The 18,976-nt window shown below is 37.2% G+C and overlaps 4 protein-coding genes across 4 annotated transcripts; 2 read left to right on the plus strand and 2 right to left on the minus strand.

Annotated features, from left to right (window-relative positions):
* Positions 1–788: 788 nt before the first annotated feature.
* Positions 789–8,129, minus strand: LOC114516099 (pyridoxal phosphate homeostasis protein-like). Its single transcript, XM_028535473.1, has 8 exons — positions 7,925–8,129; positions 7,514–7,621; positions 7,245–7,280; positions 6,892–6,964; positions 6,639–6,773; positions 6,060–6,211; positions 5,519–5,617; positions 789–1,105 (listed from the first exon to the last, which is right to left on the minus strand). Exons 1-8 carry the CDS (start codon positions 8,012–8,014, stop codon positions 1,022–1,024), a joined length of 777 nt encoding a protein of 258 aa, XP_028391274.1. The 5' UTR covers positions 8,015–8,129; the 3' UTR covers positions 789–1,021.
* On the plus strand, positions 2,462–5,524 carry LOC114516098. Its single transcript, XM_028535472.1, has 4 exons — positions 2,462–2,545; positions 3,023–3,323; positions 3,863–4,440; positions 4,844–5,524. Exons 1-4 carry the CDS (start codon positions 2,535–2,537, stop codon positions 5,124–5,126), a joined length of 1,173 nt encoding a protein of 390 aa, XP_028391273.1. The 5' UTR covers positions 2,462–2,534; the 3' UTR covers positions 5,127–5,524.
* Positions 8,130–8,823: 694 nt separating the features above from the next.
* Positions 8,824–10,892, minus strand: LOC114516033 (rab9 effector protein with kelch motifs-like). Its single transcript, XM_028535382.1, has 7 exons — positions 10,535–10,892; positions 10,060–10,212; positions 9,825–9,983; positions 9,585–9,734; positions 9,291–9,446; positions 9,087–9,185; positions 8,824–8,948 (listed from the first exon to the last, which is right to left on the minus strand). Exons 1-7 carry the CDS (start codon positions 10,770–10,772, stop codon positions 8,842–8,844), a joined length of 1,062 nt encoding a protein of 353 aa, XP_028391183.1. The 5' UTR covers positions 10,773–10,892; the 3' UTR covers positions 8,824–8,841.
* Positions 10,893–10,989: 97 nt separating this feature from the next.
* Positions 10,990–13,487, plus strand: LOC114516067 (E3 ubiquitin-protein ligase TM129-like). Its single transcript, XM_028535430.1, has 4 exons — positions 10,990–11,277; positions 11,609–11,768; positions 11,879–12,356; positions 13,011–13,487. Exons 1-4 carry the CDS (start codon positions 11,076–11,078, stop codon positions 13,257–13,259), a joined length of 1,089 nt encoding a protein of 362 aa, XP_028391231.1. The 5' UTR covers positions 10,990–11,075; the 3' UTR covers positions 13,260–13,487.
* Positions 13,488–18,976: the final 5,489 nt, after the last annotated feature.

Consider the following 18,976-nt stretch of genomic DNA (forward strand, 5'->3'; position numbering starts at 1 on the left):
AGATAGACACATCTTTGGCTGACTTTTTATTGTTTTTTATACGTTCGGGACATAGGAAGTACGACGTTTGAAACAGGCCTAAGCATTTAAGATCGACTATGTGTTCACCAGAGCGTGCTTTTATCATGAACTACATTTGAATAAACTTTCTGGTCGAATTCATTTACTAGAAATGTTCTCAAAACACTGTGGTAGTAGCTACTATTTGGCAAAACCAGAGATATATATATTGGCAAAAGTATTTAGAGAATTAAGCCAGAATAGTAATCGGCCAACCCAATTTGAACCGCTAAATCTTAGACTTTATCAAAAATGGTACGTCTTTTCAACAAACCACAGCTATATAGTTAACATTCACTTACTTCTGGTTTTGGCGAGCAAAGCCTGTTCACAAAGCCCTCAAACAGAACTTAAGTACCTCTTCTTCTCCAGCCAGCTTCTTAAAAGTTTAAAATTACGGTCACGCGGGTGTATTCGGCCAAGCAAATAACACCATTCCCTGACTGGTCAGGTATTTCTAATCGATCATTGTTAGTTTACCATACACAAAAGACTGATTATGATTGGTTCTCCGACACGCGTAATATTATGTTAATTTAGCCGCGACAACGACAATAGCATTAGCATATTCAGCGCAACGGTTCGCGCTGGATATATAGTAGGGGGAATAGGTATATTCACAACAGCGCGTTTAGAAAAATTTGTTTCCACAATAAATTTTGGTTCAAAGCAGAAACGCAAAGCTTATGGGCAACCGGTCGGAAAAATACTCTTGACATTTAAATACAGCTAAGTTAAGTTACAAATCACAAGACAACCTTGTTTAATCTTATTACAAATTTACTACACATGATAAACTGAGCGTTTTTTCTGCGTAAAGACTAGCAGTATATCAGAGGTTATTATAATGATATCTCTGCCTTTTATGACAGAATATTGAGTCAAAGTTATTTTCTGTCTTCCTCGGTTCCTCTTGCATGATGTTATGGCCATAATATTCGTCTTGTGGGCCAGAATACATCTATTTTCCTCCCTCCTTACTAGGTTTATTTCTTGCACCGAAAATTGAGCTGCCAATGCGGACATGGGTGCTGCCCATTTCAATCTAAAGACGCAGAAGATACCAAGTAAATTGTCGGAATGTGCATGCATGGAAATGCCGCGAAAGAAACGGGAAATCCTTTAGAAATTAAACATATATGCTTCCAGTTTATATAATGGCCAGTGAAACGTATGCATATGCTTGATGATGGGTTGAATCCGACAAGAACCTCAGCTTTCACGTTAATATATATATAACACCAATAAAGGTGTTAAAATAGAACTAATTGAAGTAGATATGCATATAGTAGTTAAGGCGTGTAAATTATGTTTGTCACTTGTCCGTTATAAGGAAATTGAAATCATTCGCAATAGATTGGATGCGGGGTGTCAATATTAATTAACGTTAAATTTAACGAGAGCTATACAGGGCTTGTATAAAATACAACCACAGGCACAGGGGGAAATTGGAGTTCATGCCTCGATAATATGCAACAGCTCAATGTTTCCCGTTAATATCACGAACCTTCATAATAGACAATGTCTCAATATTCTTCAAGACCTTTACATATAAGTACTTGATATATAAGACCTTTTGAAACCCTAAACCTTTGTCTTCAGTTGAGAAACTAAAGAATGGGTAACTTCCAATTTTCATTGGTCCTATTGGAAAAAATTCTTATTTCCAAGCTTGTGATAAACATACAATAATATACACGGTATATAACTCTCCAGACGAAGGCACTCAGGTCGAAACGTCGAGAAGTGTTTTGTCGATTTTGGCAGTTGTTATACCTCATTTGATGCTAAGTTGTTTGAAGACGCTGCCACGCTGCTCCTTGGTTATATTGGAACTTAAATATTCATTAGCCTGAATACGATAGTACTTGAATTTTTTGTCGGCAACTTTCTTGAATCACCTGCATTTATATATTCATTCATACTAAGAGCGGCGTCTAATTTGCTGTGAATAAGCCGGGCCGTTTTGTCTGTGATATCAAAGGCTGATAAGATTTCTCGATTTTAAATGTATATTTTCCAATTATAACTGAGACGTTTTAATTAGGCCAAAATAGGAGAGCTCCTAGAAGCGTTAAAACAGAGTATCGCGTCTGAATGTCGTTTCACAATTTATCATTTTAACCAGACATGGTTACATCTTATATAACTCGCAACAAATTCGCCCTCCAGCAGGTCATAATCCAAACTTATGCAGTCTATCTTAGCGTATTTTCCCCATGTCATATATTGAAATATATATATAAAACATAAAATATACATAAAATATTGAACAGGTGCACACGCACCTGTTCAATTGTCCGCGCATTCTAATCTTAACGTGCATGCTAATGAAAAAATAATCAAGCCTTGACAAAGAATCATCGACCGCCTCCTATGCACGGTATGAGCTTTTATATGTAGCTCCAGGATTTTTATTACATTCTCATTACATTGCATGTGAAAAGTCATCGAGAATAGCTGGCGGCAACGAAATGATATTAAAGTAAGTGTATGATAAGACAAACATACATTGCATGGGTTTTAATTAATGTATTTAAATATGAAAGCTCTGCTATATATATGAACAAGCAGTTCCTTGGCGTTTAATGCATGAAAAGCAAGATTATATAGATATTTTAAAAAATTACGAGTGCTAAATCACTATTGCATCATCGCTCTGTGAATAAATCTTCGGTCGGCCTAAGTTTGTTTTCAGCCAGCTGGGGAAACATGGTTTATGTTTCAGGCGAAAAGGGACGCAATACACTCGATTGTATACCTGTGTTTAAGACCATTAGAAAGTACAAGTCCTCCCGGAAAAGTAAAAAAAAATCTATCCAAATTAAGGTTAGCCCCTATCGAACAACGGCAGGCAGTTATAGGTGCTTACATTGTTGGAATAGGATAGAAACACACGGACATATTGAAGGCTTACACTATATTTTCGACCCATGGAATACGTGTTGTTTAATTTTTTTAGACTTGCTGTCGCTGCATATGCGTGCTTTATTTTCACTCCTCTTTTCGGAAACAGTTTCTCGGAATTCAAATTAAATGGTTATCGCAATAAAGCCCTAGAAGATAGACATGCGTGCTTTCAAAACATCACAGAAAGTTCGATGTCGAATTGCTTTCAACATTGCCTTGGCAACTGTTTGTGCACGTCATTTCAAATCTGCGACGGTTCTTGTCAGCTGTGTTCTGAAGACAAGGAGAGACTTGGGATGTTGGGTGATCAAGAAGGATGCTCGTATTTCAATTTCACAGCCAGTGATGAGCAGGTAGTATTACTAGTCGATAATGGAGGCAAGATGGAGAGTTAAAAGAAAATCGAGGGATGAAGGAAGGGTGTGAGGGGAGATTGAAAGGAGTGGATCAAGGAATGAAGGGAAGAAAAATGTTGATAATACGGAGGAATACTGAGAGAAATGTTAGAGTTGGGAAGAATGAGGGATCAAGGAATGAAGGGAAAAAGAGCGGTTGGAAGGTACGGGGGGAAAAGAGAGGAATGGGTAATTATAAGGAAAAAGGGATCAAGGAATAAAGGGAAGGGGATGTGGAAGGGAGGGAGGGATGAAGAGAGGAATGAGAGAATTGTAAGGAGGAGGGATTAAGGAATGAAGTGAAGAAGGTTAGGGAATGAAGCTGAAAGTGGGAAATTGGAAGGAGGGGATGTACGAATGAAGAACGCATAGACGAACGGGGGAGGATTAAAAGGAAACAATCAATTGTGATAAGATATCTATGTACACCAAATCTATTCTAACAACAAGGAGGTAAGATGAAAGAACGTAGCATTAAAAGAAATTCCCTATTCCAGACAGGCGAGCAGCAATGTCACAGCGGTTGTGCAAGAGGCGTCGACTGTTGTCTTACGTCACAACCATGTCTCAACGGGGGCACATGTGTCCCACAATACTCCACCGTCGACAAGAACCGTTTCACCTGCAAATGCACGCACTACCGCGGGGGAGAGCGATGCGAAGATTGTGCCGACGGCTACACAGGTCACCTATGCCAAACAAAAGCGAGATCCTGCAGCGGATACAAGAACAGCAGTCGGGTTGGGAAAATCTTCAAAGTATTTGACAAAAATGATAACTTGTTTTCAGTATTTTGCGACTTCGATGAAGAGCGATCTTGGACATTAATACAGAGCTTTGCATTTCAAGAAAGAAAGAGATTCAAGCCTTCTTTTGTACTGGATAGGATTCGTAACCAGGACGCACCCAACTTTCAAGCTTACAGAATGTCCAAAGCCAGAATGCAGTCGGTTGCAAAGAATTGCACTAAGTGGCGTATCACGTGTGATTTTCGACAAGGAGAGAAAATTTCATACATAGATTATGTGGAAACATCGCTGACGAATCTGGATATTTTAACATTCAACGGAAACAGGTGAGACCTATACACATACCTGGAGCAATGCTCACTAATGTTAAGTGAAGCTTCACGTCTAGTTTTTGGCATGAAATTTTTTAATTCACCATTTCCTGCTAATTCTTATTTTTTTCTGAGGGTTGTTCGAAAGTCGTTTAGCTTAAACGGTGGATAAGCTAGAGTTTAAAAATACTCTTGTGAATAGATCTTGTGAATGGCTGAACCTGCGTTTTATTCATTTAATATGTACTTTCATTGAAAATTAAACTATTTACATCGAAATATTTCAGCTCAGTTGTTCAATTAATAGATATTTTTGTTTTCCATTTTTAACTTATCCACCGTTTAAGCTAAACGCCTTTCGAACAACCGGGCCCAGAACGCCAATGCTAAACATTGTGCTATCATTCTATCGGTGTAGATGTGTTGAGGTCGACTACATCGATATTCGTGGGACGAACTGCACGAACTGTACGGCGTTCGTCTTGCAGTCGCATAACAAGAACGTGAATCCGTACTACATGGGTCTCCATTTCGACTCGTTCCTCGGGCCGTCGTTCTCGTGCGAACACAACGCCAGAAATGGAAGTAAAAAATGTGGAAAATCCGGAGAAGATGATTTCGGATTCTTCGATTGCCGAAGTACAAAACATCGCTGCTCGGCGCACAACGCGTCCTTGACGTCAGCATGGTTAGGAGGGTAGAAAATGAGTAAAAACATCAAAGATGTATTCAGGTACTGTATAGAGATCTGTGGCTAAAGAGAGCGGGCCATGGGTGCGATAGGCTGCCTTAGCTACTGAACTTTATATAGGAGCACATTCGGACCGAAGATTCCGTGGGTAATAATTTCCGTGGGTAATAATTTCCGTGGGTAATAATTTCCGTGGGTAATAATTTCCGTGGGTAATAATTTCCGTGGGTAAGACCGGAGTAGCTATAGAAAATTTGCAAACTTTTCAAGGCTGTATATACCTCGTTTTACAACACTCTGCAACCAATCTTACTACGCTCTTTTCAGCTGTGATCAATTGATTGCATTTTCTCGCATAGATCAAAATGTGGTCTAAAATGCCAAAGGTCTATTCTCACTTACCGCATGTTCATAATCTGAAGACATTCCCATGCTTAGCTGAACATTCTCAACATCGAGTCCAAGTCTTTCACAGATATCTCTTCTGCACGCAAGTAGCAACTAAAGATATCCGCAAATAAATATATGAAAATTAAATAGCAAACTCAAGCTCCAAATTACTTGAGTATACTTGGAGCAGTTTCGAAAATTCCAAACTTATAATTTACAATTATATCACATGAGCTTGAGCCGTATATGGACTGGTAGACAAGGGGGCTGGTAGGCAAGGGGGATCAAGAAGCAGTAAGAATATATTAGTACAGCTTAAAATTGCAATTGCATTGGTAGATTTTTATTTGAAAATATTCTTTTGAAATCCCAATAGCGTTGTTATTAAGGTGCTGCATAATTTATTCTGACTATCCCTATAACTGCCACTGAGATTATCAGCCATATATATATGAGAGTGAATGGTATAATTGTTTTATAATTTAGCCAAAACTTTATGATAATAAAATGTGTGATTTTTTATTAGAGATTTGAAACATTGGAGTATGTATACCTCAAAATCTTCATTTCTTTCCCCTGGTGCATGTTGTACACTACGTGCCAAGGCTCCGATAGTCATAATCCCCGAGAATTCAAGACCAGGACACTTGTCTATAATATGACTAACTAATTCTACTGAATTCCCAGGAGGACATCCTGATTTATCTGTGAATAAAAACAATACAGTCAATACTTGATGTTAAACCTGCCTGCAATAGTATTTTGGTGGCCTTTTTAAAGAATTCACTGGAATTCTCCAAATAATGCTTTCTACTGCACTGATTTCGAACTTAGTCTAATATGGCAGAGAGCAGGGTATACATCATCTTTCAGCCTGATTGCAAGCATTTATCTGCTAGTTAGCCATGCACACATTTACATTTCAATGAATCAAATTGTTAGTGCAAAGCAAGTGAACTATAAATTGCAGACAGTCTTTTTGGACACATGTAGACAGCTTTGTTAATGTTCAGTTAACTTATACCATTTAGTCTCATGTATATATATACCTGCACGTTAACTGTTAACAAAGCTGTCTACATGTGTCCAAAAAGTTTGTGTGCAATTTATAGTTCACTTGCTTTTCACTTACTTTCTTCTCCGCTGGTGTTAACTTGTATCATAACTTTCAATCTGTTGGGTTTGTTTTGCTTCTCCCAAGAGTTGGACAAAGCTGTCGCTAACTTTGGTGTGTCAACCGTTTGTACCATGTGCAAGTTTGGAACAGCTGCATGAAGAAGGAAAACGTTCATCAGTAATTTACTTACTAATGGTTGTACACCATGTGTACCTTGGTGCAAGATCCAATGAATTATTGGGAAATTAATTTAGTTATGAGACAGTACCTGTCAGATTATTACATTTGTTCCTCTGCAGATGACCAATAAAATGCCACTTAATGTCTTGTAAGTTGCTGATCTTTGAAAAAAATCATGATTAGCATGCAGTATGTTTAACTGTACCACAAATTATTGCAAATATATCAGCTGTATTAATAACCAAGCATCTGTTTCAATTCTGAAGTTCAAGGAACTGCATGAATCAACTTCAATTTGTCAACTTGACAAACTTGTACAACAAGCTGTACTTCTATATAGGAACACATCCTGATTCAGTATCCTTTGAAAAAGCATTCCTAAATGTTTGCAGCAGCTTTGGTACCACTTGCATGCTTAATACAAGTATAGCATGTAATTACCTCTGGATTACTCCCTTTTTGCACAATTTCTTGGACCTAAAATGTAAATATAACACATGCAGTTGTGAAGTTCTTTTGTCCCATAGAGCAGGGGTGGATCCAGCACTAGTGCACTAATTTGCATTACAAAAGAAAATGGCTATTTTTAGCAGTTTTCTTGTGTCATGCAAATTAGTGCACTAGTGCTGGATCCACCCCTGCCATAGAGCCATCTTCTATGAGAAGTTAGACTGCTTTACCTTTCTGGTACTATAAAATAATCAACTTACATAATTCTCACCAAAATGTCTTTGTCCACACTTATAAGCTTCTACAATGGACTCTACAGGTTTTGTTTTACTAACTGCAACTAATTGTGGCAAAAAAGAGCCAAATTCCTACAAAAGTAAAACGTTAACAAAATATTAAAAGTTAACCATACCATACTAACTGCAACTAATTGTGGCAAAAAAGAGCCAAGTTCCTACAAAAGTAAAACGTTAACAAAATATTAAAAGTTAACCCTAACATAAAGGCCTCATAGAAGTCAGGACTCAGGAGGTTGATCTGGTTTATAATATCTGGAATGACTTTTCAAACTTGTTTTTTGTTGAAATTCCTAGTAAAAAAGACTTTATATATAATAACTCTATCGAACTGGCCACTGGGTTAGTTGGTTGAAAGAATTTTCACGAACTTACCGGGGGCCTTCTCTGCACAGCATTTTCAATGCGTCCTAAAATCAGTTTCAGCGATGGCCCAAGTGGAGAATCTACCATGACGCGAAACATATGGGGAAAAATACCCCTCTCAATCACCAAATAATAATCAATACATCTTTTCTCACACAATTTAGACAAAAATAGCGAATGAAGATAAAATAAATGTCAGAATTTCTGGAATTGGTGAAACTATCGAATGTTCAGTTACTTCATGTTAATGTTCACTGTAAGTTCCAACTTCCAAGATCTCACGGCAGTGACGGCACTGACCTCAGAAATAGCGAGGTTCAGATTTAGCTTCCACTACCACTACCACTACCTCTCGCTAATCTATTAAGCTCGTGATTGGTTAGTCTGATAGACCTATCGCATTTGATTGGTTTATATTCCCTCAAAGGTTGTGGCAGTCGTAGTGGTAGTCAAATCTGAACATCGCTTAATGCTTATTTTCATTCCATTTCTAAACAACTGTACCCCGTTTATTTGCAAAGAAAGTATCAATGGTTTTGTGCTAACTATAAATTAGTACTAAGACAGAGTTTGGTAGAATTAAAACATATGATATGATAAGATGTATCATTGAAGTTCAAATTATAAAACAACACCCCCCCCCCCCCTATTCCAAGGGCCTGGTCACCTAATTGCCATTCAGGCAAGATTCCCAGAATTTTAATTCCAGTAAACAGCCTTAACCAAGGACAAGTTATTTTTATGAACATGCATTCCACTGGAAGTCTGAAAATATTTGCTTGTCAGTCATTCCTTGCAGTTTCATTGGCATTTGAGCAATTCCCAGCCATCTATAATGCAGGTTTTGAAACACTGGATCTCACATTTCAAATCTGTCATTTCAAATCATCTCAGGGAAATGCACTGCATAGATGGAAAATATTTCTTTATTTTGTCACAAGAAAGGCAAGGCAGTCATCAAATATTTGTCCACTTGTGTCCATTCCACCAAAAACAACTAGAAGCGTTTGTTTGACTGTCCTTTCATCATTATCTGTTAAGGAAACAGAAAAATGGATAGTATAGATGGATGGATATTCTACCCTTTCTAAATCCACTGCTTTCCATGCACAGATGAAAATATATGCTATGGTATATTATGCTATATATATATATATATCAGTTTTCCTACCGTCTGCATTTCTTAAAACAGTCACACAACTCATGGTGTGGTCAAGACGACAATGAGGTGGTGGTCCATCGCATTGGATCTTCCGCCAAACATTGGACTCTATACAAATTTAGTTACATATTCTCAGAGCTGATTTTTTGCAATGTGAAATCCATTTGATTTGCCATTGCTTATGTATTGGAACTAAATGTGTATTATTGGTACCTGTATTGAGGGAATAAAGATCATCCAATGCACCACTCTCATTCATTCCACCAAACAAATACAGTGTACCATCAGCAAAACAACCAGCATGGGCAGCACGTCTGGTTGGCACATCCCCAGTGACTGCCGGTTGAGACCAACTCATTCCTCCATCATCTAAACCAATAGAGTAGTATAAATGAAATGGTCTAACACATTATGTTACCATAAAAAATGGCAAAGTATTATCACTAGAGATGGTTAGAATCAACAGGCATGACATCCAGAAATCATCGTGCTTAATCACACCCATACCTATTGTTAATTTCCAGAGGTCACCAAATATTTCTGTCCCTGCCATCCCACCATGAATATAAATGCTATTTTTGACAGCAATCATGACATGACCATGTCTAACTTTAGGACGGTCACCATTCACATCATGGTGAGACCAATGATTCTCCTCTGAAAGTAAACATTTGCAATGTATAACATTTTCACCTAAATGAGGTTTTATCTTGCAAAAATTTTGCACTGTCAGAAAGTTTTCCTCACTTGCATTATAAACATACAACTTATCATCATGAACAGGCTCTGCCCCTGATTGACACCCACCAAAAATAAACAATCTGTTATCAATGCCTGCTGCTGAGTGACAGGTCCTTCGCGATGGAGCTTCACCTGATGGCACCGACAAACACCATGATTTTGCATCTAAATTAACATAATCATATACAATTAATTATACCACCAGCATACATGATTCTCTTGCGCAGAAATGTGTTTATACCTGTGTCAAAAACTTGAACATCATTTAGGTTGTTATCCATCTGTGCTCCGCCAAATACAATGATTTCACTCGATGCATTCTCTGGTATGAAGGCTGAGTGCTCGTATCTCTTCGGCAAACCCTCACACTCGCATTTGAACCACTTGTTTTGTTCTATTTGGACAAATATGTACTTTGCATTACTAAGTCAATAACACATCAATATCTAACTAAATATTTATAGGTATTAAATTTGTAGTTTACAAATTTGTTTGTGAGATTGCAAAGGTTTAATATATACATTGATTCACAAGCAGATTGGGCAAAACAAATCTTAAAAAAGTTATATATGTGAAATAGATTACGCGATGAGACAAATTAGCAAGACAAGGAACATGCAACATGAGTTTTAGATAAACTTTTATTATATTATTTAATATTATATCATTAAATATTAAAACTGCAGGTAACATTTTTTGGACCTAATAAAACGCACCGAGATTTAGGACAAAAACATCATTAAATGCTCCATCAGGATTAGCTCCACCGATGATCAGCAAACTTTCAGAGTCCTGTTCCTCACCAGAACAGTCCTTCAAAATGCCCGCAGTTTTTCTCAGAACACAACAAGTGTGACCGACTCTTGCAGAAGGTCCTTCGTTTTCTGGAGATAAAACATACCAAAGTCCCGACTTAGCCAGCCCATGTCTGTCAAGAACTGCATTTATTTCCATAGTTTATCGCATGATGCCGTTTGTTTGAAAGACGTTAATAAATATGAAGTATAATGAACGCCTGTTAGGTTTGTAAACAAAAACAACGTGTTTCCATGACTTGTAAATAAATGCTCCACTCTCGAATGTCTCGTTTCCGAAGTCGACGGAATCCGAATATTTCCGAAGTATAATCGCCACTGATCTGTATAGTGTATAGATGAGAACTGTGATCTGATCTGGGAAAAAGTGATGACGTAGCGTTTGCATGAAGACACTTTTACCATGTTTTGATAAAACCGTATAAATCGTTTGTGAAAAAGAATGGAAGAGGAGCTTTTGTTCAGCCTAGGATATTTTATTGTAGCTGTTTGTCTTGTTGTTCCACCCAAGGAGATTGCAAGTCTAGGTCTGACTGTACAGAACCTATTCTCACCTTACCTTGGCGTTGAAGATCTTCATTTTATTCCGTTCCATTTGAAGAGAACATCCGTCACGATACTCGTTCATTCATTGCTACCTCTTGGTGAGTTTGATTGTAGTATGAGTCTGAATACATTACAATAATATCAATAAAGGTGAACACTTGATCACTCAAAAGTATAATACTTCAGTAAATATTAAGGTCAGTTAAAAGTTCCTACTTCAGTCCCTCTACTAGTTGTCTGCCTCGATGGTTTTGACCAGAGATTTAGGGAGATGCAATTACTACCTGCTGAAATACATTAGAGATACATGGCCAATTACGCTCAGGGCATTGAAATATGCCCCCCAGATGCCTAATTTGCTCCCCTAAAAAGTCATATTTCATCTTGAAAAATCCAGATTGTTTCATTGTGTCTTTGTTTTCTTTCTAGGTTATTACATTTTCTTGGGTTTAGCATCGCCTGAGCTTCAATTGTTCAATCTACAGGAGAGACATGGATTAAGACTTATTGCTCCAGTTTTCTTGCTTCTCTCTCTAACTGTGTTTATTTCTGCTGTGTTGATCATTCTATATTGGTCACGAAATAACTGGTAATTTTGAGGTTGAATAGAGATCTCAGTACATATCATCTATCTGGTATGTAATAATTTGCATTTCCTCAATTTTGCTTTACTAAGTTATTCCTCTGTTATATTCCCAGGAAAAATCATCCCTTAGTAAACACCCTTCGTCATCATGGTAGCCCTTGGATTGATGTTGCTGCCAGAATAAACATTGAATTCCGTCGTATTGATAAATTTTCAAGTCACATTGGTGGAACAAGCATCTACATTACTGATGCATGGATTATAAAATGTTCTGCATACAAAGTGGACATTGCTCACAAGCCTGATGTTCATTTGAATATTTTAAAAGCAGAAAACCATGAGATATCGATTGAAACAAACAGTTCTGTGCAGTTCCTTAATATCCAAGTCTCAAGTATAAACTTAGCTGTGAAATCCTTTACCATAAGGCTAAATTCATTGGATTACTCTGAGCTAAAAGAAAAGATTCAGGCGCCTATAGTGAATGCAAGAAATGTTGTCATACGCCAGTCGCTCAGCGATCAGTTTGTGAATGCATTTAAAGAACAAGTTGAACAAAATCAAAGATATCATATTGATCGAAGTACAGAGGTGTGTTGTCTGTGATTGATTCCTTTGGGTGCTCAAGCGGGCTATAATGTTTAACAATATAATTATGAAAGCTAATTACTATTTCTGATCAGATCACCAAAGCTAGTATTCTGTTTAAAATGTGTGTGTAGTCACTGTAGTAAGTCTTCTGTTTTCACAAGTGTTATCTAGTATCTACTAGTATTTTTCACTGGTGTAATTTACGTCTATCATTTTATGGCTTTCTATAGTTTGACCTTGAGACTATGTTTTTAGAACATTAGTTCTAGAGTTACAAAATAGCTGAATGTATGCATTTACCTCTGGAGGAAAATTTTCCCATATTCGAGGAAGGTTCAATGTTAAATGAAAGACATCATTTAGTAGTAGGTATAGACAGAAGCGAAAACAAATTTGTGCAACGAAATCTGGCAAAGCAAGCCAGGGGTGACTGGATAAACATTGGCTAAAACTGAAATACTTAAAAAAGAGTTTTCTAGTTTTCTTTTGGTAGTACGTTAAATAAATGATCAAAAAAGATGTCTAGCGCAATACCATCACATAATATCAAGGAAGGCCATATAGCTTCTGCATATCGCTTTGAATCCTCCCAAAGTTGAACACTTCCAGCAACTCTTTTTTGCTAAAAATCCGAATTTGTTTTGTGTTTCCTAGGTTCCCGAGTCGTGCATCGGGTGTATGCAACGGGAGTCGAACATCAAACTTCAAAAACTGTGCGCATCGTCAGATGTCGGCACTTGCATACAGTGTTTTTGTCGGCCGATGTGGTGTTTAGATTGCATGGGAAAATGGTTTGCAAGTCGCCAAGATCAGAGTACGCCAGGAACCTGGATGTCCAGCACGTCACCTTGCCCCACGTGTAGAGCCACATTTTGTGTTCTCGACGTTAGTTTAATAACTTAGACAAGACTATGACTATGCTCCTACTTTAACACGCCAATGACACTATATTTACACTATACAAAACGGCTCAAGTATGCATCTAAAAGACGAGCATCTATAGACGAACTTAATTGTGCCAGGATAGTCAAAGTAATTTAAATTTGAAATGGTAATTTTTCATTCAGAATAGCAGTGGATGTTGTATGTTTATACTATATTAAATCTGTTTGTGAACGCATATTTGAAGTTGAGAAAAGTAACATATTTCATTTATTTAGCAAGCTGTGTTGTTTGTTTCATATTCTACTTCGTCCCTACGAGGAAAAAACCTGAGACGACTGAGTACGAGGTCCCTTCACTGGGTAGCTTCCAGAGCCGTTGGATAACGCTTTATCAGCGCCAAGAGTCTCACAGCGGCAAAACTAAGCCTACTCCCAAGAATGACCGTTTATTTGAGGCTCAACCTCAGTGGGCTCAACTAAAAATTGTGTTTCGCCATTTCTAACATTTTTACATCCAAGTTTGGTCTAAAACATACTTAAGCGTTAATTGATATGTATATATGCATGCATGTATACATGATGAGGATTTAATCGCGCGATACCTTCAAAATTTAAACTGCATGCAGTATATACCAGTCACGGGAGTTAATTTTAGATTCGTTTGTATACTACTTTATATTCATGCATTTAATAATTGCTTCGCTTGTGATAAGATCATAAAAGATAAATATATACCTTGGCAGATATATTTCGTAATTTCGACTATGACTGTGTGATGGAGAATCACCGATTACTTAATATTCTTACTAATTATACTACCACCAAGGCCTGAAATACCTTAATATATTCTTACTAAATTACCTACAAGCTAAATTACTTATATACGTCTTGTTTCCAAACAAACAAGGAGACCTTTATTATACGGCTAACAAATTTAATTGCTTCTGATAACACGAAAACCTATAGAGTATAGTCCTCGCTTAAAAACAAGAAATTCGGGGTTTTTTGGCCCTGAACTAGGCTCTTTTTCCGTATCATGAACATATATATAGTTGGTGTAAAACTGTACAAGGTTTTCCAGTATGCATGAGTAATTATAACAAGCTTAAAATATCAATCGTTGACATGCAAGATATATAGAATTAGAAATGTTTACTGTTGCTGTTAACGGATTTTATTTTGTGGATTCTTACAAAATTGTGCGAAATACATGCTCGCATAACTATAAGCCTATAACTTAACAAAGTCAAAGTTTTTACTATACCGATAGTCTATACATTAAGTTCTCTTCACTGATTATATAAAGCCTAAGTCTATACAAAGACTCAAAGTTCTCATTAGTGATTATATAAAGCATTAGTCTACAATTGAGAAAGTTCTCATTATTGATTATAAAGTTCCACAGTTTCCTTTTATTTGCGTCGAAATCAATTTTCAAGTGAATTTATCATCTCCTCAACTTGCTCAACATCTTGCTGACCTTTGTTGGATGGACACTCAAGTATGCAAGCGAACCTGAGCGGTGCTTCGCTAAGCTCTTCGCATGTGAGAACTTTGTCGTCGTCTCTGTCGGTCGATTTAAAGGCTTCTTGAATACCCTTGTCATGTGCGTTCAGTTTCTGAGTCTTCACGAACTCTTCGAAGGTAATCTTACCATCGCCATTGAGGTCATAGGCGGCAAACTTGCATGGAAATTCGATTGTATCTTGGAATGTTTGCGATCGTTTTCCAGAATTTTTGCATTCACCAGAACAGTACCAGACCCACTTTCCACAAAATTTATTACAACGGCGACCTGTCCACCAGCCTTTCCAACCACAGCAGTGGTACTCTTTCTTTTGTACGCATGCTTCTGCCATGAAAACTAACCAACCACTGACAAGAATTGTGAAAACCGTCAGGTTTATGTAATTTGCCATGCCCTCTTAAACTCGTTCTAAAGCAAAACGGACAAAATATGACTCGTCTATTAGTGATATCCATTTCCTCGGTATTGCATAGGAATTAATTGCAACTTGATTCGATTCGTTACTTGTTTTTTCATACTTACTGGCACTCGGTCTTGAAATTAAGTCTTGCTGTTTTGATTCAGATGTTTGCTGCTTGGACGTCTGATCGATTGTGTGCTATCGTGCAATGCGATGGCTTTTTTGTATCTAACGTCATCGCCTACATCGACTCTCATTTCATTCCAACATTGACCATGCAGGAAAAGCAATTTGCTGAAACGGAGGTGCATGCATTGCCACTCCACTTAACTCAGGAAGACATAGATAACCTTTCGAGTAATGTGTTATTGACTTTACACTGATTGTTCTCCAAAGAATGTTATTTTGATAATCTCAAAAAATAACAGTAAATTAACTGTCAGTAAATTTGCATTTGGGGGCCTTTTTGCGATTTTGTTATTTTTTCATGCATGTCGACAATTTGCTCTAATTGATTCATACAACAAATCTTTGCAAAGATTTAAACATTTCACGAGTTTATTTTAGTCATGGAGACCGTGATATCTTCCTATATAGCTGCATGAAAACAGGCGAGCATTTTTATACCGGTTAATTTCATATACTTATATACATATATATATATAGTAACAGGTAAAATGCTATTTCCATGATTACGTTGTTGTTGATAGAATATTTTCTTATTATCCATAGAAGTGGCAGTTGACTCACAAGAAAGAAAATATAGTTTGCTAAGACGAAACCAACGGACGCGTAGCTCACATTTGCCTATTAAACAACATCCGTTTCCTAACTTGTCTATTTTTGCTTTCCTGATATATACAAGTCGCGTATTCTTTAAAATATATCAAATATTTCTCTATTAATACCAAAGCGTTTTGATGTTAACTGAGGAGTTTGTTGAACTTTTGTGGTATGATTGTTTGAGTAATATGTTTTAATATGTTTCAGATATTATCGACACTAGAGATCTATATACATGCAGACTATTTAATCATACGTCTTCTTTCTTGCCCTAAAACTTAACAGAATCCACTATCTAATTTCCACAGTTTCACAACAACAGAGGTGGAAATTATAGGTTCCTCTTCATAAACAAAAGTTTGTGAACCATTTATACAATTTGCGCAAAATTGATAAATTATATTGCCATTCAGATACGGGAAGCAACTTCATCTGTTTTATCTAAAATCTCAGTGCTGTTTTTAACTTTGATGATCGAAACTTCCTGGAGAAGAAGGAAATCCAGGGGTTACTTTAACGTGCAGCATTGCACACTAATTCGTATTGAAATTCAAGTGCATGTTCATGCAGAATTGAATGTGAGAAGCACTGATTTTAAATAGATGTTTCAATGGATAGATAGATGCTTTAATAAAATAAAATGAACTATGAACTACAATATGCCACTTCGACACCTCCATTCCTTGCCGTACTAGGAATAAAAGATTTGATAAACGGTCTGTGTTATACCCTTGTGCCGAATCGAATGCAAACTTAGGCTTAACTCATTAACATTAGGTTCGGCACATGAAAAGTTCGACGTCTGAAACAAACCTTAGTTGAATTTGAAGACGCTTAACAATCGCAGAAACGTACAACTACAAGTCTCATGATTGACACTTTGAAAACTTTCCTGTATTTCCCATATTCGTATGTCCGACAACAACAATACCTTTAAGTGCTATGAATGGTTTTTGTAACATCACGTCTCTCAATTAACGCGGAAAGTTTATCTGGACTTCATCAGGCAATTTCATAAATCGAGTGGGGGTTTACTCAAATATCTGCATGGAGGCGTGTGCCATACACAAGCGTTGGCAAATCATTTGAAATGGCGTATAATTCTCTTCTAGAATAAAGTCAATAATTAAGATGAACAACATCTAGACTAACCCTCTCAGATTTATCCCCACTGGAATCTACAACGAAACTGCTAAAACTCCGTACATGCACTGATGCACACCGTACATGGGGGGGGGGGGACAGGAATTAAAACATGATGTAAAAAACGAATATATTTTCTACAGAGCAAAGGACGTATTCACCCCCCATGGCCACCAATCAAAAACTCCATTAGGCACTACAAAGTAGTTGATTAAATCGCTATCTGCATTATTAGCTCTATTATGACAACTGCACATCTTCCATACAATCATGCATGTGCAAAAATTATTGAGACACGGTCATTACACCTAGCATCTACCCCCCTCTCCCCCCAAAACAATGTTGTTTCTATGATACCAAGCCATTTGATTTGCCGAAAATATCACTCTCAACATTGTCAATGGGAGAGGGGGGGGGGAAATAGTCAATAATTAAACGAAATACGTGACAAAATAGTTGTCAAAATGAAAAAAATGTGTTTAAAATACGTAAAGTCTTATAATTTTTGCACATGATTGTAGCTCCTATTATAACTGCGCATCTTTCACAAACATGCAGCAACGAACGTCGTTTGGTCATGCCTTTAAGGGTACTTCACTATTACTTTCAAGATTCTACCCATCGTTTACATAACTAATATTTACTCGAGTGACGAAGCCTGGTGATACAGACCAGACAATTTGAAAGCTATGCCACTGAATTAATTTCTCGATGTTGATGCCCGTTTTCAGGCATCTATAAGCGCCTCCTGACTGATTTTTGAATACTGTTTCTCAGTCCTTTCGCGAAGCTGTGGACTTCTTTGATTAGTGTGAATGTCGATGGTCGGTAAATAATTATTTTTTTCTCAATATTTCTCTCTCACGCGAGATTAGGTGGTCAAAGCCGATTAAATGTTTGTTTGTTCAACCCACTAAGATCTCTTACTCTCTAAGTACAACCTGTAAATTGACCAGGAACACTAATTTCGTCATCGTTGTTGTTGAAAGTACAGCGTTTAATATATTTGCATAGTTTTCGCCGTGCATATAGCCATGCATAAAATGTTTGATATTGTTTACTGTATTTTACGCACATTTGTTGACATTTACAACTTTAAGGATGTTTCGTAGTGAAAAAGAAAAGTTTACGAAGTAAATCAAATATGCTGAAATGCAGGAACACCGGATCCTATACAAGATCGTTGTTTTTCAGAAAGTACGGCGTTTCACATTAGCATTCGCCGTGCATACCTAAAATGTTTGATAGACACCGCAGAAATTGGAGAAGACAAGGCAGATAAATTATCTTCTGGTGCGACAGACAAGGCAGATAGCCATTTTGCTGGTGAATAGGACAGGGCTGACAACTGAGTTAATTTTAGGTAGAAAAACAAAACAAACACCGCAGAAATTGGTGTTTAAGACGTTTCAACCCATTGTTTAAACCCGAAAATCTAATCGCTGGTACGCAATTGTGCATTTCTGTACCGCTATCAAAGAGAAACCTTTTGAATATCTTAAAAATGTCAGTTCAATTTTTCTTCTGAATACGCATTCTGCAATCTTTTGAAAGCTCATCATACACATATGACAGCTGTGAAATGGCCATTTTGAGGCTTAAGGTATACATGCATAACGTTATTAATTCAGACGATTCGTTTTTATCGTGTGCAAGCTTCAAATATTTCTTCTGCCGCGCAAGACATATTTTCTTGAATATTTATAAATCTTTTTTCTCACCAAGTTTGAAGTCTAAGTATTGAGATAATAATTTCCGCGGTGTCCGTTTGATATCTCGTTACTGTATTTTACGCGCATTTGTTGACATTAGTATACAACTTCAACCTGCAGTAGTATTGCACACTTCGTGCAGTATATCTGCGATGGTCCTTGCGATGGTC

This window comes from Dendronephthya gigantea, unplaced genomic scaffold, assembly GCF_004324835.1.
Source record: "Dendronephthya gigantea isolate DGI-Jeju-01 unplaced genomic scaffold, DenGig_1.0 000005F, whole genome shotgun sequence".
In the NCBI taxonomy this organism is placed as follows: Eukaryota; Metazoa; Cnidaria; class Anthozoa; order Malacalcyonacea; family Nephtheidae; genus Dendronephthya; species Dendronephthya gigantea.